At 35.5% G+C, this 17,612-nt stretch overlaps 1 protein-coding gene across 1 annotated transcript; it reads right to left on the bottom strand.

Moving 5' to 3' along the window:
- Window positions 1–314: 314 nt before the first annotated feature.
- On the bottom strand, window positions 315–17,435 carry LOC134856026 (uncharacterized). The gene is made up of 5 exons (XM_063872399.1): window positions 17,046–17,435; window positions 2,874–3,065; window positions 1,747–1,882; window positions 1,116–1,241; window positions 315–560 (listed from the first exon to the last, which is right to left on the bottom strand). Exons 1-5 carry the CDS (start codon window positions 17,127–17,129, stop codon window positions 343–345), a joined length of 756 nt encoding a protein of 251 aa, XP_063728469.1. The 5' UTR covers window positions 17,130–17,435; the 3' UTR covers window positions 315–342.
- Window positions 17,436–17,612: the final 177 nt, after the last annotated feature.

Here is a 17,612-nt window from a genome sequence, read left to right as displayed (position 1 = left end):
GGATTTCAAAGAAAAGGGATTTATCAACATTATCGGTGGAACAACGTTTCAAATGCAGAGTGTATCAGCCTGTTGTATCTTTAAATTTCTGTTTTGTCTAACACGCTGGTATCTAATTCTTTAATCGCATCGGAAGGGAGAAGGTTCGAGATAATCGGAGTATTCGGGAGGTTCGGAAGGCTCGGGAGAAAGGGTACACGCCTTAACTAACTTACACATATATGAGCGCAATGTGGTTGGATGCAACGTCAATCAAATTGAGACAATGAAGCTCAATGAATTTTTTAGTACAAAAATTATTTCAAGAGGAGGACTGTAAATTGAAAAGACCCAGATAAGACTTCAAATTTTGAGTGTGTGGGCTGAGATTGCAAAGTCTTGAGTCTGCGATGTGACGCACCATCTGCGAAGTACAGTCGGCAAAAGGATGGCCATCGGCTGGAACGGGATGCCCCCGAGGGAGGGGGGTCCGTTGAACACACAGGGGAGGTGAAGGACCACCCCCACTCTAATGGTAAGGAAAGAGGGAATACTTTTCAACATAGAGACCAGAAACATGCCTGAAATGGAACATGAAGCTAATTATGTACAATCGAGCAATGCGTGAACACAATTAAGCAATTTAAGACCAAATAGTATATAATTATAACTATGGTGTAAGTTTTAATGAAAGAATTACCTCAAATATTGGACCGAGTTAAGCCTAATCCTCCCTCGCCACTCAAATGGGGGGGGGGGATAGTAACACTATTATTGATGAACACCTTAATTCTCAGTATATAAGCAAACGCCGTTTTCCACAAAAAGTAACCATAGCTAAATTAAACTTTCGATTGGGCAGTTTCACGGACGAAGGGCTAAAAATTTTACCCAAATAGACTGTACAATGAACTGACTAATTTTAATGGTCGCTTCTTTCACATTTTTGAATACTTGTGATTCTTATTTATGAATTCTGTCACTGGCTTCCAAATATTTTTGGGTATTCGGTTCTGCTGCCATAAAGTAACAACCACACCCCCCCATTCCACGCACACACACGCACACGCACACACGCGCACGCAGGCACAGGCCCTTAAAAGTTGCAAGCTGGGGATAATGAGGGGGATACTTGCCGTATTTGTTGACGACACAGACTTCGTTGAGACAGTCGATGAGCCAGGAGAAGATGGCTGTGATGAGGCTGGACAGCATCTCGTACTCCACCAGCAGTCCAATCTGATCCACCCGGCAACAACCCTACACGGCCTTCCCAACGCTCTTTTTCCCCTCCCTCCCAATTTTTTTTTGCTAATTATGAACATTTAACTGATAGTTTAGCTCGAAAACCTATAGTTGGGAGCAGAGGCGGATCTAGGATTTTCTCGAGGGGGTTTTCCTCCCCTCTCTCCTAATTTCTTATAAAGACCTTATTTTTTTGACTAAATTTTCTTTGCCACAGGTAAAATTTTTCAAAAAACGGGCCAAAAAAGCACTTTTTAGGCACTTTTTGGAAAATTTTGACCAAAAAAAAACCGCGAAGGCGCCTTTAGAAAAATTTTAAGGTCAGTCAGCCAAAAAACAATATCTCAAAATAGTACAATGGGGGACCCTTTGGGTTGGCAAGGGGTCGAATCCCTGTAGGGAGGCGTCCGCCCGTCCCCCCTCCCCCCACCCCTAAATCAAAGCTGCAAGTTCTTAAAGCATTTTAAATGTGAAATTAATTATAAAAACGATATAGATGTTGAAAAAGAGCGTCGTTTCCCTGTCCCTGGATAATATCTTCTTTATCTTCCTCCTCTCTCCCCAACTCCCACCCGCTAAGCCCTTCTCCCATCGAAGACGACATTGAAGACAACGAGGAAGAAGAGGTGGACTCGTAGTCGTGGTGTTGCGACCGACCCTAAACACAAAAAGCTCAATGGTTAGAAAACGGCGATCAGCGATTATGATCGAAAGAGGTTTCGAGACCGACCACGATCCATGCTTTCTTGTTTGGAAACGATGAGGCAACAACAAGTAAACAACTCTTAATAAAGTGTGAAATGCATTGAATCATAATGCATAACAGACTAACAGAATGCTCCGACTGCAGTAACTGTCGCAGAAAAAATTGAAAAACAAAAAAAATGATCTACATTTTTTTACCCTAAGACATTTCTTAGGTTGATAGACGAAGATTCTGAAAAACCAGATTCAGAGTGACCTCTCCGTCTTAAGTCATCCTCTACCCAAGCGGAGAATTGAGTTTGAATAAATTCAAAAAAAGTTTTTTTTTTAAATATATTGAAAAATTCATACCAGATTTTCTGGTCGAAATGCAAATCAAAGTTTTCAAATGATTCTGCTCTTGCTCTTTTCGAAATTTCTTCTTGAAGGCCCTTGACATCACAGCAAAATATTTGTGCAGCAATGGATTCATGCAACTACAGATTCGAGCCATAGAAACAGTGGTCAGATACTCAGGCTGGACAACAATAGAATTAAGAATTGAACTGCACGAAGACTGGTTGCTGAAATTTTACAATAAAACCATCGGATTTGTCTTTTTGAGCGGGAGTCTGTTGCTTAGAATACAATGCAGGATGGGGGCGGGAGGGGCGGGGAGTTTGATGGTAGATGTTTTAGCAGCCCACCTGTGGGACCAAGTGAACAATCTCCCTCTAATCAATTTGAGGGAAGATAGTTCACCTTGGTTAGAAGTAATAGTTTTTAGTCAGTCTGATCAGATTTGATCATATTACATGCAGGCCTTATGGCTTGAATTTGTCATTTAATTCTAGGGGGAGAATTTTTCACTTTTTGTTCACAATATTCTTAGACCAATTGGTCTAATAAGAAGGGAGGTTGTTCACATGGTCTGATAAGGGTGGAGATTGTTCACAGGAGCCCACCTGTGTACTGTAGCAGAGAATGGCACTGGTCAAAACTAGAGAGACATACTGGACCAAACACGTGCAAGTAGCAGAGAGGAAGATGAGTTTGAGCACGTCCCATACAGCCGCATATCGGGGGTTGCAGCTACTCCCCACCCTCCTGTCCGTTCCCTTCTGGCGTCCATGCAGTGCCTGGTACATCAGAATCTCCTATAACCAAAGCTCATTATTATTTCAGAAGTCAAAAGATTCATCGTGAATTATAATTATATAACTTCAAGAACGCTCTTAATTCAAATCAGTATACACAATATATACACTATACATTTATACAATGTAAATATTGATGAGGGATACCACGGGTCAATTCATACAACTACTGATGTAACCAAAATTGGACACCCGATCGGCCAAAAATGCCGATCATACAATTCCATAAGTACAAAAAAGTCCATGATGGGTGTATGATAAGTATTTTTTCGTATATGGGAAGTGTGTGACTAGCATTTTTCCTTAAACCAGGAAAAAGAATATTGTTAATGATTTTCTTATTCTTAGAATTATTTGGTTGTGTTCGTAACCGAAAGAAGGTGAAAAGACCTTGGTTACAGAAAACATCAAGTCTCCGAGATTTTAGCGATCTTGCGTACAATGAGCAATGAGACCGATTCAACTGTAAATATGCTATTCAAACGATAAGATGAAAATATCAAACTTTCAAACTTTGGCAAACATTTTTAGTGCTGCTTATTTTTTGGTTGAAAACTTTGAAACGATTTTTCTTAACAAGGGCATATAAAATAGACAATACAGAAGAAATAATTTGTTTTTGAGAAAAGTTATTTTGAAAAAAAAAACTAAGGTAACTTTTGAATTAATTAACCAGTTTTTCAATGGCTAACAGATCCAACTCATTAGTTTGCTAATTTTGGATTTTTTTTTTTTCATTTTTGAAGGAGAATCATTGCTTTGAAGTATGTAAATTTCGAATGATAGTTATTCCTTGATTTGGTATCTAAATACAAAAATTTTGTACCTGCAAAGCATTAATAGGTAATCTGTTGCAATAGGTGGCAGTTCTTAGAATTATTCGAGTAGTGCATGTATTAAATTTGAGAACTAGAATGCATAATTTAAACATTTTTTCATTAAGATAATAATTTTTTGCTTTTCATTTTGTTGAGATGATGCTTCAAATTAGATGAAAAACTTGACGCAATTGATGCATTTTTGTGATTCATTTATTGTGACTTTTTTCAAATACATTGTTCGATCTGATTTTAAAAAAAAATCTAAACTTTTTAAAACAATTTTGAAATTTTATTCGGAAAAAAGTTCAGTTTTGCCACCCAAAAATGCTAATTCAAAAACAACAGTGCATTGAGCCTTTTGAGATAGAAAATCCGCCTTTTCCACTGATCTCACTAAAAAAACAAAAAAAAAACAAGGACGAGTAAAGAATCGTCGGAAAACTGTCCATAAGTTGAGCGGATTCATCGAAAATTGTCCGATGGATTTGGCAAAATAATAAACTTGCTCGCTCATTATATGACTAAGCCTCGTATCTTCAAATAGTTTTTTTGAAGTTACAACTCAATTTTTTTTCGAAGTGCTCAGAACTTTGATTTTGTTTTTATAAATTGATTTTGAAGCGATTATTTGAATTAATTTTCGAAGTGATTATTCTATAAAGAAAATTGACAGATTTTTTTCTTATTCTTAGAATTACTTTGCTGTGTTCGTAATCGAAAGCAAGCAAAAACGACCTTGGTCACTCAAAACATTAAGCCTCTGAGATTTTAACGGTCTTGTTTATAATGAGCAATGAGACCGACTCAATTTTAAATAGTTAATCAAACGACAAGATGAAAACACAAACTTCCAAATTTTGGCAATTTTTTTTAGTGCTGCCAATTTTTTTTGGTTGAAAACTCTGAAATAACTGTTCTCGCCAAGGGCATATAAATCAGACAATACAGAAAAAATAATTTATTTTTGAGAAAGGTTATCTGGACAATAATTAATGCCATTTTTGAGTCTTTTGATCAATTTTGCCTGCCTAATGACCAACAGATCTAATTCATTATTGAGCTGACTTCTATTTTTTGTTTGCGGATTCCAGTTACACCTGTAGTAGCGTTTTAAATTTTTTTTTTAATTCACCAAGTGGCAACAACAAATTGAATCTCAATTACTGCTAATTTGATCAGTCCCAAACTTCGATCTCAATTACTGTCAAACATCCAACTTCGATCTCAAATCCTGTTGAACACCCATCTTCGATCTCAAATCCCGTCAAAAAAACAATCTTTGATCTCAATTCCTGCCAAATTACGCCAATTTTTGATCCTAATTTTTTGTTTCCAACAATCTCAACGATTGTTTTCAACGAACGTGTTTCCAACGATCCCAAAAATATGAAGAAAGAAACTCCCTCAATAATTAAGGAAGTTTATTTAGTGATCAATACTAAAAGTTGACACCAACATATTTAGTTAAGCAATGTTTTAAAATTTTTTCGTGGGTTCTACTGACAACGGTTAAGTCCTCGCTTTTAAATTTCGCAATACTAATTCCAACTCTACTTTTAATTGTTAGTATGCAAGTTCAGTAATAAAGAAATATGCGGAATCCGCTAGCAATTTGCGGAATCCGCGGACATTTGCGGATTCCACTTACATTTTGCGGAATCCAGAACAACTAGCTGAAGTTGCTTGTTGCAGAATCCGCCCCAGAACAAATGTGCCGACAAATTTAACGTTACAAGTATTTGAATGCAGAACCTGCAGAAACTTTTTAAGTGGAAACCACTCACATTTTTGAGCATGTTTAAGATTTTTCTCCACGAATCCAGGAAGAAACAGACAAAAAATTGTGCACCTATCCTGTGCACAGTTTGTCCTCATAATGGCAGTTCAATTCTTTCATTCAAAAGCTCAGAGTTTCGATTTTGTTTCTTACAAATGATGGAATAACTATTATCATAATAATTTTTTAAAATTCATTGAACAATGATTTTGAAATGAATATCTCAAAATTAATACTGTTAGCCGTAAAACAATCATTCCTTAACAACAATCTTAACTATGAGTAAAATCATATCTTTGACAGAAATCATAAATTTGAAATTTCCGGCGCCAATTTGTTTCATGGTACGAGTTTTATTTGATTTTCACCGGCGTGACTGTTAATTTTATTTTTTAAGATTTGAGCCAGACGCTTTTTGAAATTCTTTTGAAGGTACAAGGCAATCACTGGCCCTGCTACCTAGGCTGTCGTCGTTTTTTTTGAAAAAATTCACACTCTGTTTGAATATTGTATTAATCAAAACGAATTAATATTTGAATCAATTTGTCGAGATGGTGCGATGTTTGCATAAACAGCACTATTTATTTCCAGTTGAGGTCATATTTTGTCTTCGGTTGAGTTGGAATACTTTGGCAGTGATGCGCATGTCATTTATTCACAGTACAATTTTCAGAGTTTGTTATTTATTATTTTTTATAACAGGTTCACATACCAACGATATTGTTGTGAACTCTTCGGTCGAGTCAAACTGGACGTCCTTAATGTTTATCATTCCTGTTAAAATTCCTCGTAATGCCATATGGAAGAGTTGCCGACTAAATACTAATTATTATTGTTCACATGCGTTTGTGTCTTATTCCAGCTCACGCGACAGGGCAGTGGAAATTCGAGGCCGAAATAATATCCAGACATTAGAACCCTCAATAGAAGCCTTTAGAATGATCAAACTAAGCGCCTGTCATGAGTGTCAAAAATTGCTAGGTCCGGTTTTGCGTGATCATAACTTGTTTGCTTATCGTGATGGCTTTTGCGCGAGTCACGACTATCATTATTTCGTGTTTGGTTATGGCCTAAATTTATGGACACCGAGAGATTACTATGAGCGAATAACGGATTACACTGATGGGAAAGCATTGAACTACATTATGGCCCATTACTCGCCGAAATGTAAAGCAAATATAATCATGGAATTGGGATTCGGGAAGGGAAAACTCACGGTTTCCGATCATTTTACCAGTTTCCAGCCAGAGCGACCAGGGTTACCATATATTCTCAAAGTTGGGTATCAATGGACGCCAAAAATACCCTACGAGAACCCAGAGGACTTTATAACGTTCGCTTGGTTCAAGAAGAACGTTATGTGCGCTGATCAACCTTGGATTTGCGGTGAACCCAAAACGAAAATGAAAAAGACGAGAAAACTCTGGCGGAGGTATTTTGGAAAACGTCCTCGGTTTCCAGAGAAACAGTGAAATTATAAAATTTATTTTTAAAGTTTCGCAATTGTTTCGTTGTTTTTGGACAAAAAGTGTTAACTTTACCAAGATTTTAAAACACAGTTAAAACTCGTTAAAAACAAGTAGCACAGAATGTTCCGCCCATATTCCAGAAAATATTAGGGTCGTTTTTTGTCCTTAGTGTGATGAGAGAGCTACAAAAACGCGTTAAAATTTAACCAATTAGGCATAATTGCGAAAAATTGGCTTCAAAAAATTACAAACAGACAAAAAATTTATCTAACAAAAATTTAAAAAAAAACGAAAAAACAAATTTCTATTTTTTTTTCGCAATAATTTTTCAATTTTTTAGAAGCTTACTAAGGCAAAGGAAGCACTAAAAAAGTTAATAATCTTGTTTTCCGTTTGGGAAAATCCATTTTTTGAGCCTTAATGTCTGATTTTTATATGACGGCCGTTACTCGAACGCGTTACTCGCTCGAATTTAGTCTAAAAATCAAACGTTTTCAAGCTGTTTTTTTTCGATAATAGGAAAACCATGTGAAAATTGTCAACGTCGTTCGAACCTCGACTAAAAAGTTCTTAGTAAAGTATATCACTGGATTCAATCTGATGATTATTTGTGAGATCAGACTTTGCGTGGATAACAAAAAAAAAGAAAAAAAAGAAAAAGTAAAACAGACCCGTATACAAATATCTTGACCATTTTTCAAATGGTCGGAATATAAATTCTGAAAGCAATAACCATGTTTTTGACCACAAGTATCCAATTTGTTGCTTTTTTGTTTGATAATATTTCTCAAGAGATAAAACGAGAAAAATTCAGCTTTAGAAAAGCCGGCTGCTCTGCAATTAACTTATACAATTCCAAACAGAGTTGTATTTGCGCACAATTAGAATCGTAACTTTTTCTGTAGTTTTTTTTCTGTGTTTTATGAGTAATTAGGAGCCCGTACCAAACTTCTATTTCAATTTCATATGAGCACATCCTAGCTCTGTTTTTTAGTTTGAACCAGACCTGTACAGTTATGTTTTAAAGATGCCCGCACTCAATAAAAAGAGAAAAAAAATTGATTATATTACATTATAATTAAACTTGAATAAAACTTTTCCGAAAATCTCTTACAATCTCTTAAAATCTCCTATAAGCTCTAATATTCTATTATAATCTATTATTATAGATTATAATCCTTTTTCTGTCAAAAATCTCTAAAAGTGAAATGTTTTGTTTTTCTTTGGTTCATCTGAACTCAAATTTTACCACGAAACAGAAGTTTCAGAGAGATCTCATATGGTTTCATATTAGTTGAAATGATCCGGCGGTAGAACATAATTATTCTACAAAAATCATGAAAATAAAGCAGTGTGCTGATATTTTGGTGGTGAAAAAGACTTTAATAGTGCATCATGAAACAACTATAACCAAGAAGAAATGAAAAAAAAATGTTTTAAATTTGAATTATTTCGAAAACTGTTAAAACATTTTTCACCCAGTATTTACATAAACCAACGTTTACGAGAAGCGTGAAATATAAACAATTCAGGCGCAAGATTATAATGGATTTTTTCTGCAAAACAAATGAATTAAAAATTTGGACAAAAATAATCGATTATAATATATTAAAATTGATTATATTTGATTTCAAAAAGAGATAATATAATCGTTTATTAATTGTTTTAAATGATTTTTTCTCAATTTTTGTAAGATTGGTACTAAAATCATATTATAATCGATTATTAACGCTTCAAACTGGATGCGGGTGGACAGAGATGAAACCTGGTTAGACCTGAACATACATTAACCAAACATACCTCAAAGATGAGAGTACTTTAACCGCACATACCTCAAACCTGAACATACTTTAGCCGTGCATGGCTCAAAGCAGTACAGACATTATATTACATAGAAGAGTATTAAAAAGGGGGGTTGAGAAATTAGACGATAAGCAAATTAGACGGAGGTACTTAAAAGGAAATTAGACGGTTTTGCAAAACTGCAATTGTTAGAAAATAGACGAGACTGAGAGATATTAGCTTTGTTTGCACACAAATTGCGTTAAAAAAAATAAAATTGTTTTTAGACAACAGTTCAATTTCGGTGGCCAAAAACTTTAAAAGTCAATCATGCATAATTTATTCAATTCAAAATTCTCCTGTAATATTCAGATTTGACATTTTATGTTCATTTAAACTAATTGTTTTGATAGGTATTGACATTTTATGTCCTTTTTGTATTTGTGAAACTTGGCTCTTAAGAAAAATTTTTGTTGGCCCTTTCCCTTTCGTCTAAAATGCCAGATATGTAAACAATAAATTCCGTCTAATTTCGTTTTTGTACCATCCGTCTAATTTGCTTATCGTCTTATTTCTTAGGCCCCATTAAAAGACATCAGTGTATAATCAACGAGCAAATTTGAGCGTGCTACAAACTTTGCTTACAGTCACCTTCAAAAGAAAGATTATTTGTAAACAAACTCAATAGCAGCGATTGCTTGCTAAATTAGCCTTTTTCTCTCCATTTGGATTTTATCCTCAGTTTCTCAAATTTTCACTCGAATATCTGATTAATCGCCGACAAAACTGGGAGAAGACTCGTTTTTTGTTTTTCAGATTATATTTGCGAAACTGTTCAGCTGTGAACTATGAATCTAAAAACTGCAATGGAAACCAATTCTAGAGGAAATCGAAAAAGGTACTTTACTTCGATAAGTTTTCCCAATTTTCTTAAGTTTTTTTGAGATTGCAAAACGAGTCTGTTAAACTCCCCCTCCCTAACGTTTACCTCTTTGTCCTTTTGCCCTCTTACAACCCCTCACATCCGCATTGTTTGCTCCTTTGCCAAAAAACCAAACCCCCACCCCCCCCCCCACACCTGACAACCTGAGCCACCACACCACCATCCCAACTGAGCCACCACCACAACCCCCCACACGTGAACCACCACATCCTCCTAAACATGAACCAGCACTACACCCCACACCACCTGAACTACCCCTCTCACCAACTGAACCCCCCATGTCAGTTCATGTGGGATCCCAGTCTGGCACATGTCACATCAGATTGGATCCGTGTCTGGTACATGTCAGTTCAGGTGTGGTTCATGTCTGGTACATGTCAGTTCAAGGCCTCGGCAGGTCTGGTACATGCCTGGACCAAAAATTGGGCATGGCATGTCTGTCAACAAAAAATGCCATAAGAAATTTATGTCATAAGCAAATTTTGATTAACTAAGTTTTAAAATTTCAAAAAAATGGAACTGGAACGAGCTGAATTTTTCAAACAACCAAACACTCTTTGCTTTTGAAGCAAAATAAAATAAAATAACTTAGCTGATAAAAAACGGAAACCATTCAGGCTGAAATGAATTTTTTAAACAAAAAAGCAAAAGAAAACCAAGGAAATTATACTACGAATGGTTACATGTGTAGAGAATGATGTATGAATTTCATCCTACAGGTGTAAACTAAAAAAAAAACTTTTGCAATGAAAAATGCCCAAGTAGTTACAGGGGCGGATCTAGGATTTTCTCGAGAGGGGATCGGATTTTCAAAAAAATTTCGAAAATTTTGTCGACCTTTTTTTATAGGTCGACCGAATTGACTTTTCGAGCTCTCCCTAAGTACGGTTTAATCCCTATTTTGGGCAAATTTTCTGCGTTGCGGGCAAAGTTTTTAAAAAAAGTCCAAAAAAAGCGTTTTTAGGAACTTTTTGGAAAATTTTGACCAGAAAACAAAAATTGCGTTTTTTCGGCGAGCGCTCACCCCTCAAAATTAGTATATTTTGGCGCCGAAGGCGACTTTAGAAAAAATTCAGGGACGGTTGACCAAAAATGAATTTCTTAAAAGGTACCAAAGGGGGGACCCTTTGGGTCGGCAGGGGGTCGAATCCCTGAGGGGAAACGTCCAACACCCCCCCCCCCCCCGCCCTAAACCCGCCCCTGATTAGTTATATTCTTTTTTGAAGCATGATTTTGCTTGGTTTCGAAAAAAAATGTTGAAAACAAAAGTTGTTGGGATTTTTAACAATTCAAAATTACATGCTTAAAACGGGTCAATTAATTTGGTAAAGAGGTTAAAATTAAGGAGGGAATAGGCGCAAGGGATGTAAAAATAGCTAAAACTGAGCCTGTTTCTATCTTTTTTTAACCAAACTAACTGAACCATTTTAATCGAAATGTAAACATTTTTTGTTCATTTTAATTTGAAAATTTTAAATTTTAAATTGAAAGTTAAAACGGTTCAGTTTGTTTGGTTCAAAAACAATGTTTAAATTCCAATTTGTTGAGCAAAAAAGAATTCTAAACTTTAGTTGATTTTGTTCGGTTATTTTAAATTGGCACCATAAAATTTACTCAGCAAAAAATGCAATCGAATTTTTATAAACCACAAAAACAAGGGTGAACAAAAAACAACCCAAGTTAATTAAAGATATCATCAAAATTCGGCAAACTTTTGCTTCATATTGTAAGAATTGGCTTTAATCACGTAAACATATGTGAAAAGAAAAGTGGTTTAAAAAATGTATTTGAAAGCCACCTGTATATACAAATGTCATCCACAGAAAAAGAGACAATCTGAACAGAACTGTTTCTGATCACGGCAATTCAACCACAAACTTTATCAAAATTTGAAGAAAACATTTGATTCAAATAATTAGAATTGTCAACAGAATTGTCAACCACAAAATTTATCAAAATTTGAAGAAAACATTTGATTCAAATAATTAGAATTGTCAACAGAGGCGAAGTGGAGCTTTGCACCACATGCGATGGAACAAAGTCGCAAGAAACATAAGTAGAAAAAATTAAAAAATGTTGTAAAGATCTAGTTGAACCAAAACTTGTATATGTCTCGATGAAGGACACATAGGGCTCAGCTAAAGCTGGAAGTACGTATTCAGTTTTTTTTCTGAATATGTTACACTGATGCGGTGCAAAATGCGTAATTTCATAAATTTGACTTTGCCCAAAACTCAACTTGTTTCTTTTGGACTTTTTTTCGGAAAGTAACTAAAATAAATGAGAAGAGAGAAGTTTTTTTTGAGACTTTGGAATTTTCCTCAAGATGTTTTTTCTCTTAAAAAAATATAGAGCAGACGTTTCTGCAAGAAAATTTCGCAAACCAGCCTTTTTCAATTGAAATTACTATCTCAAATTTGATAGGGTAGTTTTCGAGAAAATTCAAGAAGTTTTTTCAAAAATTGTACAAGTTAAAAAATTGACTTTCCAAAATCGGTAATTTTTTTCTGTTAAAAGCAGGTCAATCCGGTAAACTAGAGAAAATTCCCAAGATCGAGACTCTCGAGTCAACACTTAACCTAACGGTATTTTTTGATAAGAGTAAAAAACTTGTTTGAAAGCCATAAACCTTTTTTCTGAAAAAAATGGGAGTAGCAATATAAGAAAACTAAATGTCTAGCAACCTGTTGGGTTGATTGAACCTTTGAAATTAAATTTGGCAGGATAGTTATCGAGAAAAAAAACAAAAATTGGACAACAAATCAGAAAGTTGACCTTTACGAGAATCGCTTTAGCTTTAAGTTTTAAAAGTTCATAAATTTTTTCGGTAAAGTTCATAAATTTTAGAAAAAAGCTCAAAATCAAAAAATTGACTTTTTCGAGGACGATAACTTTTTGTGTAGGAAAAAATGATTGAATTTAAATGCAGAGGAGCTTCTTACTACCCTTTATCTCCATTCAACCCACAACCTCAGGTTTGGAAGATTAGTTTTCCAGAGAAGTTTACAAAAAATCAAAAACTTGACTAATCCGAGGATCATAATTTTATCTATAGGATTATTCAATCCTAACCGCTTATAAAGGGGAGTTTTTTCAATCCGTTTCACTCACTGAAACGAAAATTTTTTAGGCTAGTTTTGAGATTAAAAAACTGTCAAAAAATCCCCCCACACTTTTTTTTTGAAGGCTGCAGACAAAGATGTAAAGCAAAAAGATACAAGAAGAGTATGCAGGCACACGAGAATTGGAACTGTTTTTCTACGAATACCCACTGTTTGAAAATCAAAGGAAAAAGTTTGAGAAGAAAAATAAATTTGTTGCAAAAACTATTAAACATTTCCAAAGCGCCTCAAAACATCATAGAAAAACCCATACACTTTCATAATATCTGTTTTTAGCGCACATGAATTCTAGGTAAGCATACCAAGCAAGAAACTTGACAATTAAATTAGCAACAGAACAAAACTTACAAAGCTGAATCGAGGCCGATAATATTTCAGCAGGCACCAGTTGAGCCGAAAAAACTGATTTTGTATAAACAAATTTAAAAGTTTCAACTCAACACTGAAACTATCCTGCAGACCCATCCAGTAGTTGAATTTGAACTTTCATGAAATTGACCATATCAGCTGAAGAGCATATATAGTGAAGAGCATGTCAATTGATTCAACTGATTTTGTTAAACTAGTTGTTAACCCGAAAAAAAGTCTACTTTCCGATTTGATAATGCTTGTTTATTGCCATGGTGTAATCAAATTGATCCTAATGCTTTTTTTGCTTTAATCCCACTTACATGTTATACTGAACGCAAAAATGGCAAAATTGCGTGTAGCTAGGATCCTATTTTCTTAGAAGGAACTAAATGAACTCGTTGTTCTGGTTTTTGAAGAAAGTGAGTGAACATTTGTGCTCGGTGCAGTCTTTTCATCAGAGATTTTCGAGTTTTTGAACATGTCATGATCCTGACTTTACATAAAAAAAACATATTTATGTGATTTTTTTTAAATTTCAGACTTGAGATAAAGAGCGACTTATAATTTTCGACTTAATAATTACACTGAACGCGACAATGGCAAAATATTGTAACGCCGAACGCTTTTTTATTTGAGCTGAGGCAAATTATTTGGCGTAACTAATTCGTTAGCAGAAATTACAAGGTTTTTTTATTTTCGAAGAAAGTGGTGGAACAGTTGGGCTCGATGCAGTTTATTCTTCAAAAATGTTCAGTTTTTTCCAGTGGTAGTTTATTACGGGACTTTTTGACATCATCTGAATATGATTGATATCGTGATTTCGATTGTTCTGTTTAAAAACATACTACGTGTGTAAACTTAATTTGAACATCTACAGGTTTGACATTTTCATTTTGATATAATCAACCAGATATGTTTTGTAATTTCAGCATTGATTTGCTTTGTTTTATAGCGTTTTCATCAGGTTTTTCTTTTTTGCCACAATTTTTTGTCATTTTTGAAAAAAAACATTCAGATAAAACTGGTAAGATGTGTGTACCCTAAAATTAGACACAAAAAGCGTTTTCAAATTTCAAATAATGATAATGCTTGTATCAGGCCAATACCCTGAATGTTCCAACTGCGATGTAACGTCTCATAATTTTTTTCAGAATGGAAAAATGGAGAAAACTTTTAGATGAGAAATTTTCATTTTTAAATTTTCAGATAAGAATTTTATTTATTTCTTGAAAATGGGTGCGTCGTACTTGCTACTACCACACAATCTTCTGAAACACAAATGCTTCTTCTTGAACATAAGCAATTATGAAGACGACAGATGCTTTGCATACTGCTTGGGTGCTGAGAATCAGCGACAGAGAAACATCCCGCTCACTAGTGGTACTATTGGCACAGGAGGAGTGAACAGGAGGAGAAAGTTAGCTTATCCGATCTTCGCAGAAACTGAAGAGCGCACGAACCAACAGGCGACTTCATCTATACAATGAAATTACCGGCTATTGGACGCTTGAAAATTCTCAATAAAATGCCAGTGAAGGTTCTTAAGTTAGTTAGCAAAAGATTATGCTGTTTTTGATTACTAATTTTTCAATGGTGTGAGCCTATATCTAAGCGTATCAAAACAAATTGTTTGCTGCACGCTCTTTGAAAAAATAAATTATGATTACTTGACTTAAAAGAAGAATAGCAGTCACTGTTTTAGGTACAGCAAAAAACCTTTCAATCTTGAAAGTGTCGCTATATCAGTCCACTTTTGCTGTGGGTTTGCTTTTACCAATCAATATTGGCATGCAACGTTGAGTGGTGATAAAAGACCTGAATAAATTTGTCAGGTAACAATAAAAACGAAAAACCAGATGGAGAAACTCGCTCTACCTACACTATTTCCACCGATGTTCATATGCCAAAAGAAGCAGTGGACCATTCAAAAAAATGGGGCCAAAGCTAGAGTCCTTTCGCGTGGTATTTAGAATCGGAGTCTGTATTGGAGATGGCGGAAACAGTGAGGAATGACACTGCCTGCTCGAGCAAAACCAAAACTGAAAGATATCAACCAGCCCTTTTTGCATTGTAGTTGTTGAAGCTGGAAACACGCAACCCGCGTTTTTACTTCATTGAGGAGTGGACGCGACTACTAAGTTTGTTCAAATGCTAGAAATTTTGGCGCGTGACTTTCGTAATAAAAAAACTAATATACGCGAACTACTTCGGAATCAAAGAAACCAATGCAACAGTACTGGGCAATAGTCTTTTCGATCGATCATTCCTCGCATGGGCTGACGGCAATTGCAACATCCTGAGATGTACCATACAATTTACTCCTGTCTTTGACAACAATCTTCAGAATTAAGATTTGCAGCATGTACTGAAGAGTATGCAAAATAATTATACCAGAAACATGTTTTCGGTCACTGCGCTCAATGATTAAAAATTCATTTCCCGTTCAGTTAGAGTGTGAGTTAGACCGTGCACTAACGAAAAAAGATATGTCTGTAATGTGTACAAAGATATCCGTTTTGTGGGCAGTTGTAAATCTATCAAAATCTCACTTGATGAGATGGTTCGGAAACTATCCGTTTACAAATTCTTATATCTCAATAACCGCTATCCTAGCCGACCGGAAGCATCGGTGTAACAAAAAGTTACATTTTGTAGTCATATGTTGACAGCCATGCAAGATACTTAGATGGTCTACGTGCCCGGGACAGGTGGACCAACACTCTGTAAGGAGGTGCTTTTAGTGTCAGTGAAACAGGATATGAAAATGCATGGTTTGTATACACTCGTTTCGTTTGTCAGATTTTGGGCAAGAATAGTGAACTATATCAAGAGACTGATACCTTGATTCCTGCATGCGCGTTGGGAAACAGATAAGCTAGACTGTGCTAATTCTTTCAAGGCTAGCAATCTCTCAGGGGATACTTTTTTGCGAACATGCAGACAAATCATTTCTCTAGCTCCCATTTAAATTATAAACACTCAACTAACAAACAACCCTACACAGAAGTGTTCACCTTTGCTCTAATAACTAATGCTATTCAAGAATCAAGAACCTTTAGACAATTTGTCCCCCTCAGCAACCAAAGGGTTATCCTTGGGCGCCAATATATGCTAATTTTGAAAAGAGCGCGCGCCGATAAAATGCAATTTTTGGTCAAAACTTCCGAAAATGTGCTAAAAATTGGCGTCCTAAATTTTTAAAATCAAAATAGGGTTTTTATAGTGTTCAGTTTTCTGGGAGCAATCGAAAAAATAATTTCGACGGCCAAAAAAGTATATGAAACCCCCTCCCCTTCGAGAAAATCTTAAATCCTAAAAATCTTATTCGTCTATATAGTTTTGTGAGATTATTGCTCCTCAGATTTGAAGGGGACGGTTAAAAATGGAAAAAACATTGACCTTTTTTTAAGTCAACGAAAAGGATTTTTCGAGCTCTCTTAAAGCACTAAAGACATTTGCCAAACTTTTCTGCACCGCAGGCAAAAAATTAAGAAAAAAAGCCATTTTAGGACCGTTTTTGGAAGGTTTTGACCAAAAATTGAATTTTTGGCTAGCTTTCTCTCCTAAATTTTATTTCATGTTGGCACCAAAGGCGCCTTTAGAAATTATAGGTTGAGTAAGAGTGGATGCCGTGAACAAGTAGTCAAGGGGGGGTGATCAGGGAGTCTATCGTGGGGTCGGGGAGGGTTAATGGGGGTTTATTTATAGATCTAACCTGGTAGCAATGGTCAATATGCCATGGGTTGGCGTTGGCCTCGCTGTTCATGTCCGCCCCCATTGGTCCAGCTATCTCAGACATAACCCGATCAATATTATCAGCACTAACACTCAACTGACGGAGGTGAATCCCTTATTTTGGTACCCCGTTGAGTTAAAAAATGATTGGGAACGCCTCGGTTTGCCCTAATGGACCAGTGGGCTGTTGAACATTAGAACAAAATAAGCTGAATTTTCCCAATCCAATTAGCAAAGACTCGGGGCACAGTTAATTGGTTTCCTTATTCCACTAACCTAATTAGACTATAATCTTATCATATTCATTGAGTTTACGCATTAGATGAATGCGTTTTTGAAAATAATGAAAAATGCGTTTTTTGGTATAAATGACAAAAAATTGTACCATTGGTGTAAGATTAAAAACAGAAATCGAAATTGAGGAAAGGGAAATTATCATCCACAGGGAAGATCCTCAACATTATCTAGAAGTGTAATTCAACTAAATCAGTATTCAAAGCAACGTGTTTGATTTAAAGGATACTATGAGTCACAGAGATAACTCCAT

The sequence above is a fragment of the Symsagittifera roscoffensis genome, chromosome 1, assembly GCF_963678635.1.
Source record: "Symsagittifera roscoffensis chromosome 1, txSymRosc1.1, whole genome shotgun sequence".
NCBI lineage: Eukaryota > Metazoa > Xenacoelomorpha > Acoela > Convolutidae > Symsagittifera > Symsagittifera roscoffensis.
This window is presented reverse-complemented; position numbering and strand designations above follow the sequence as displayed.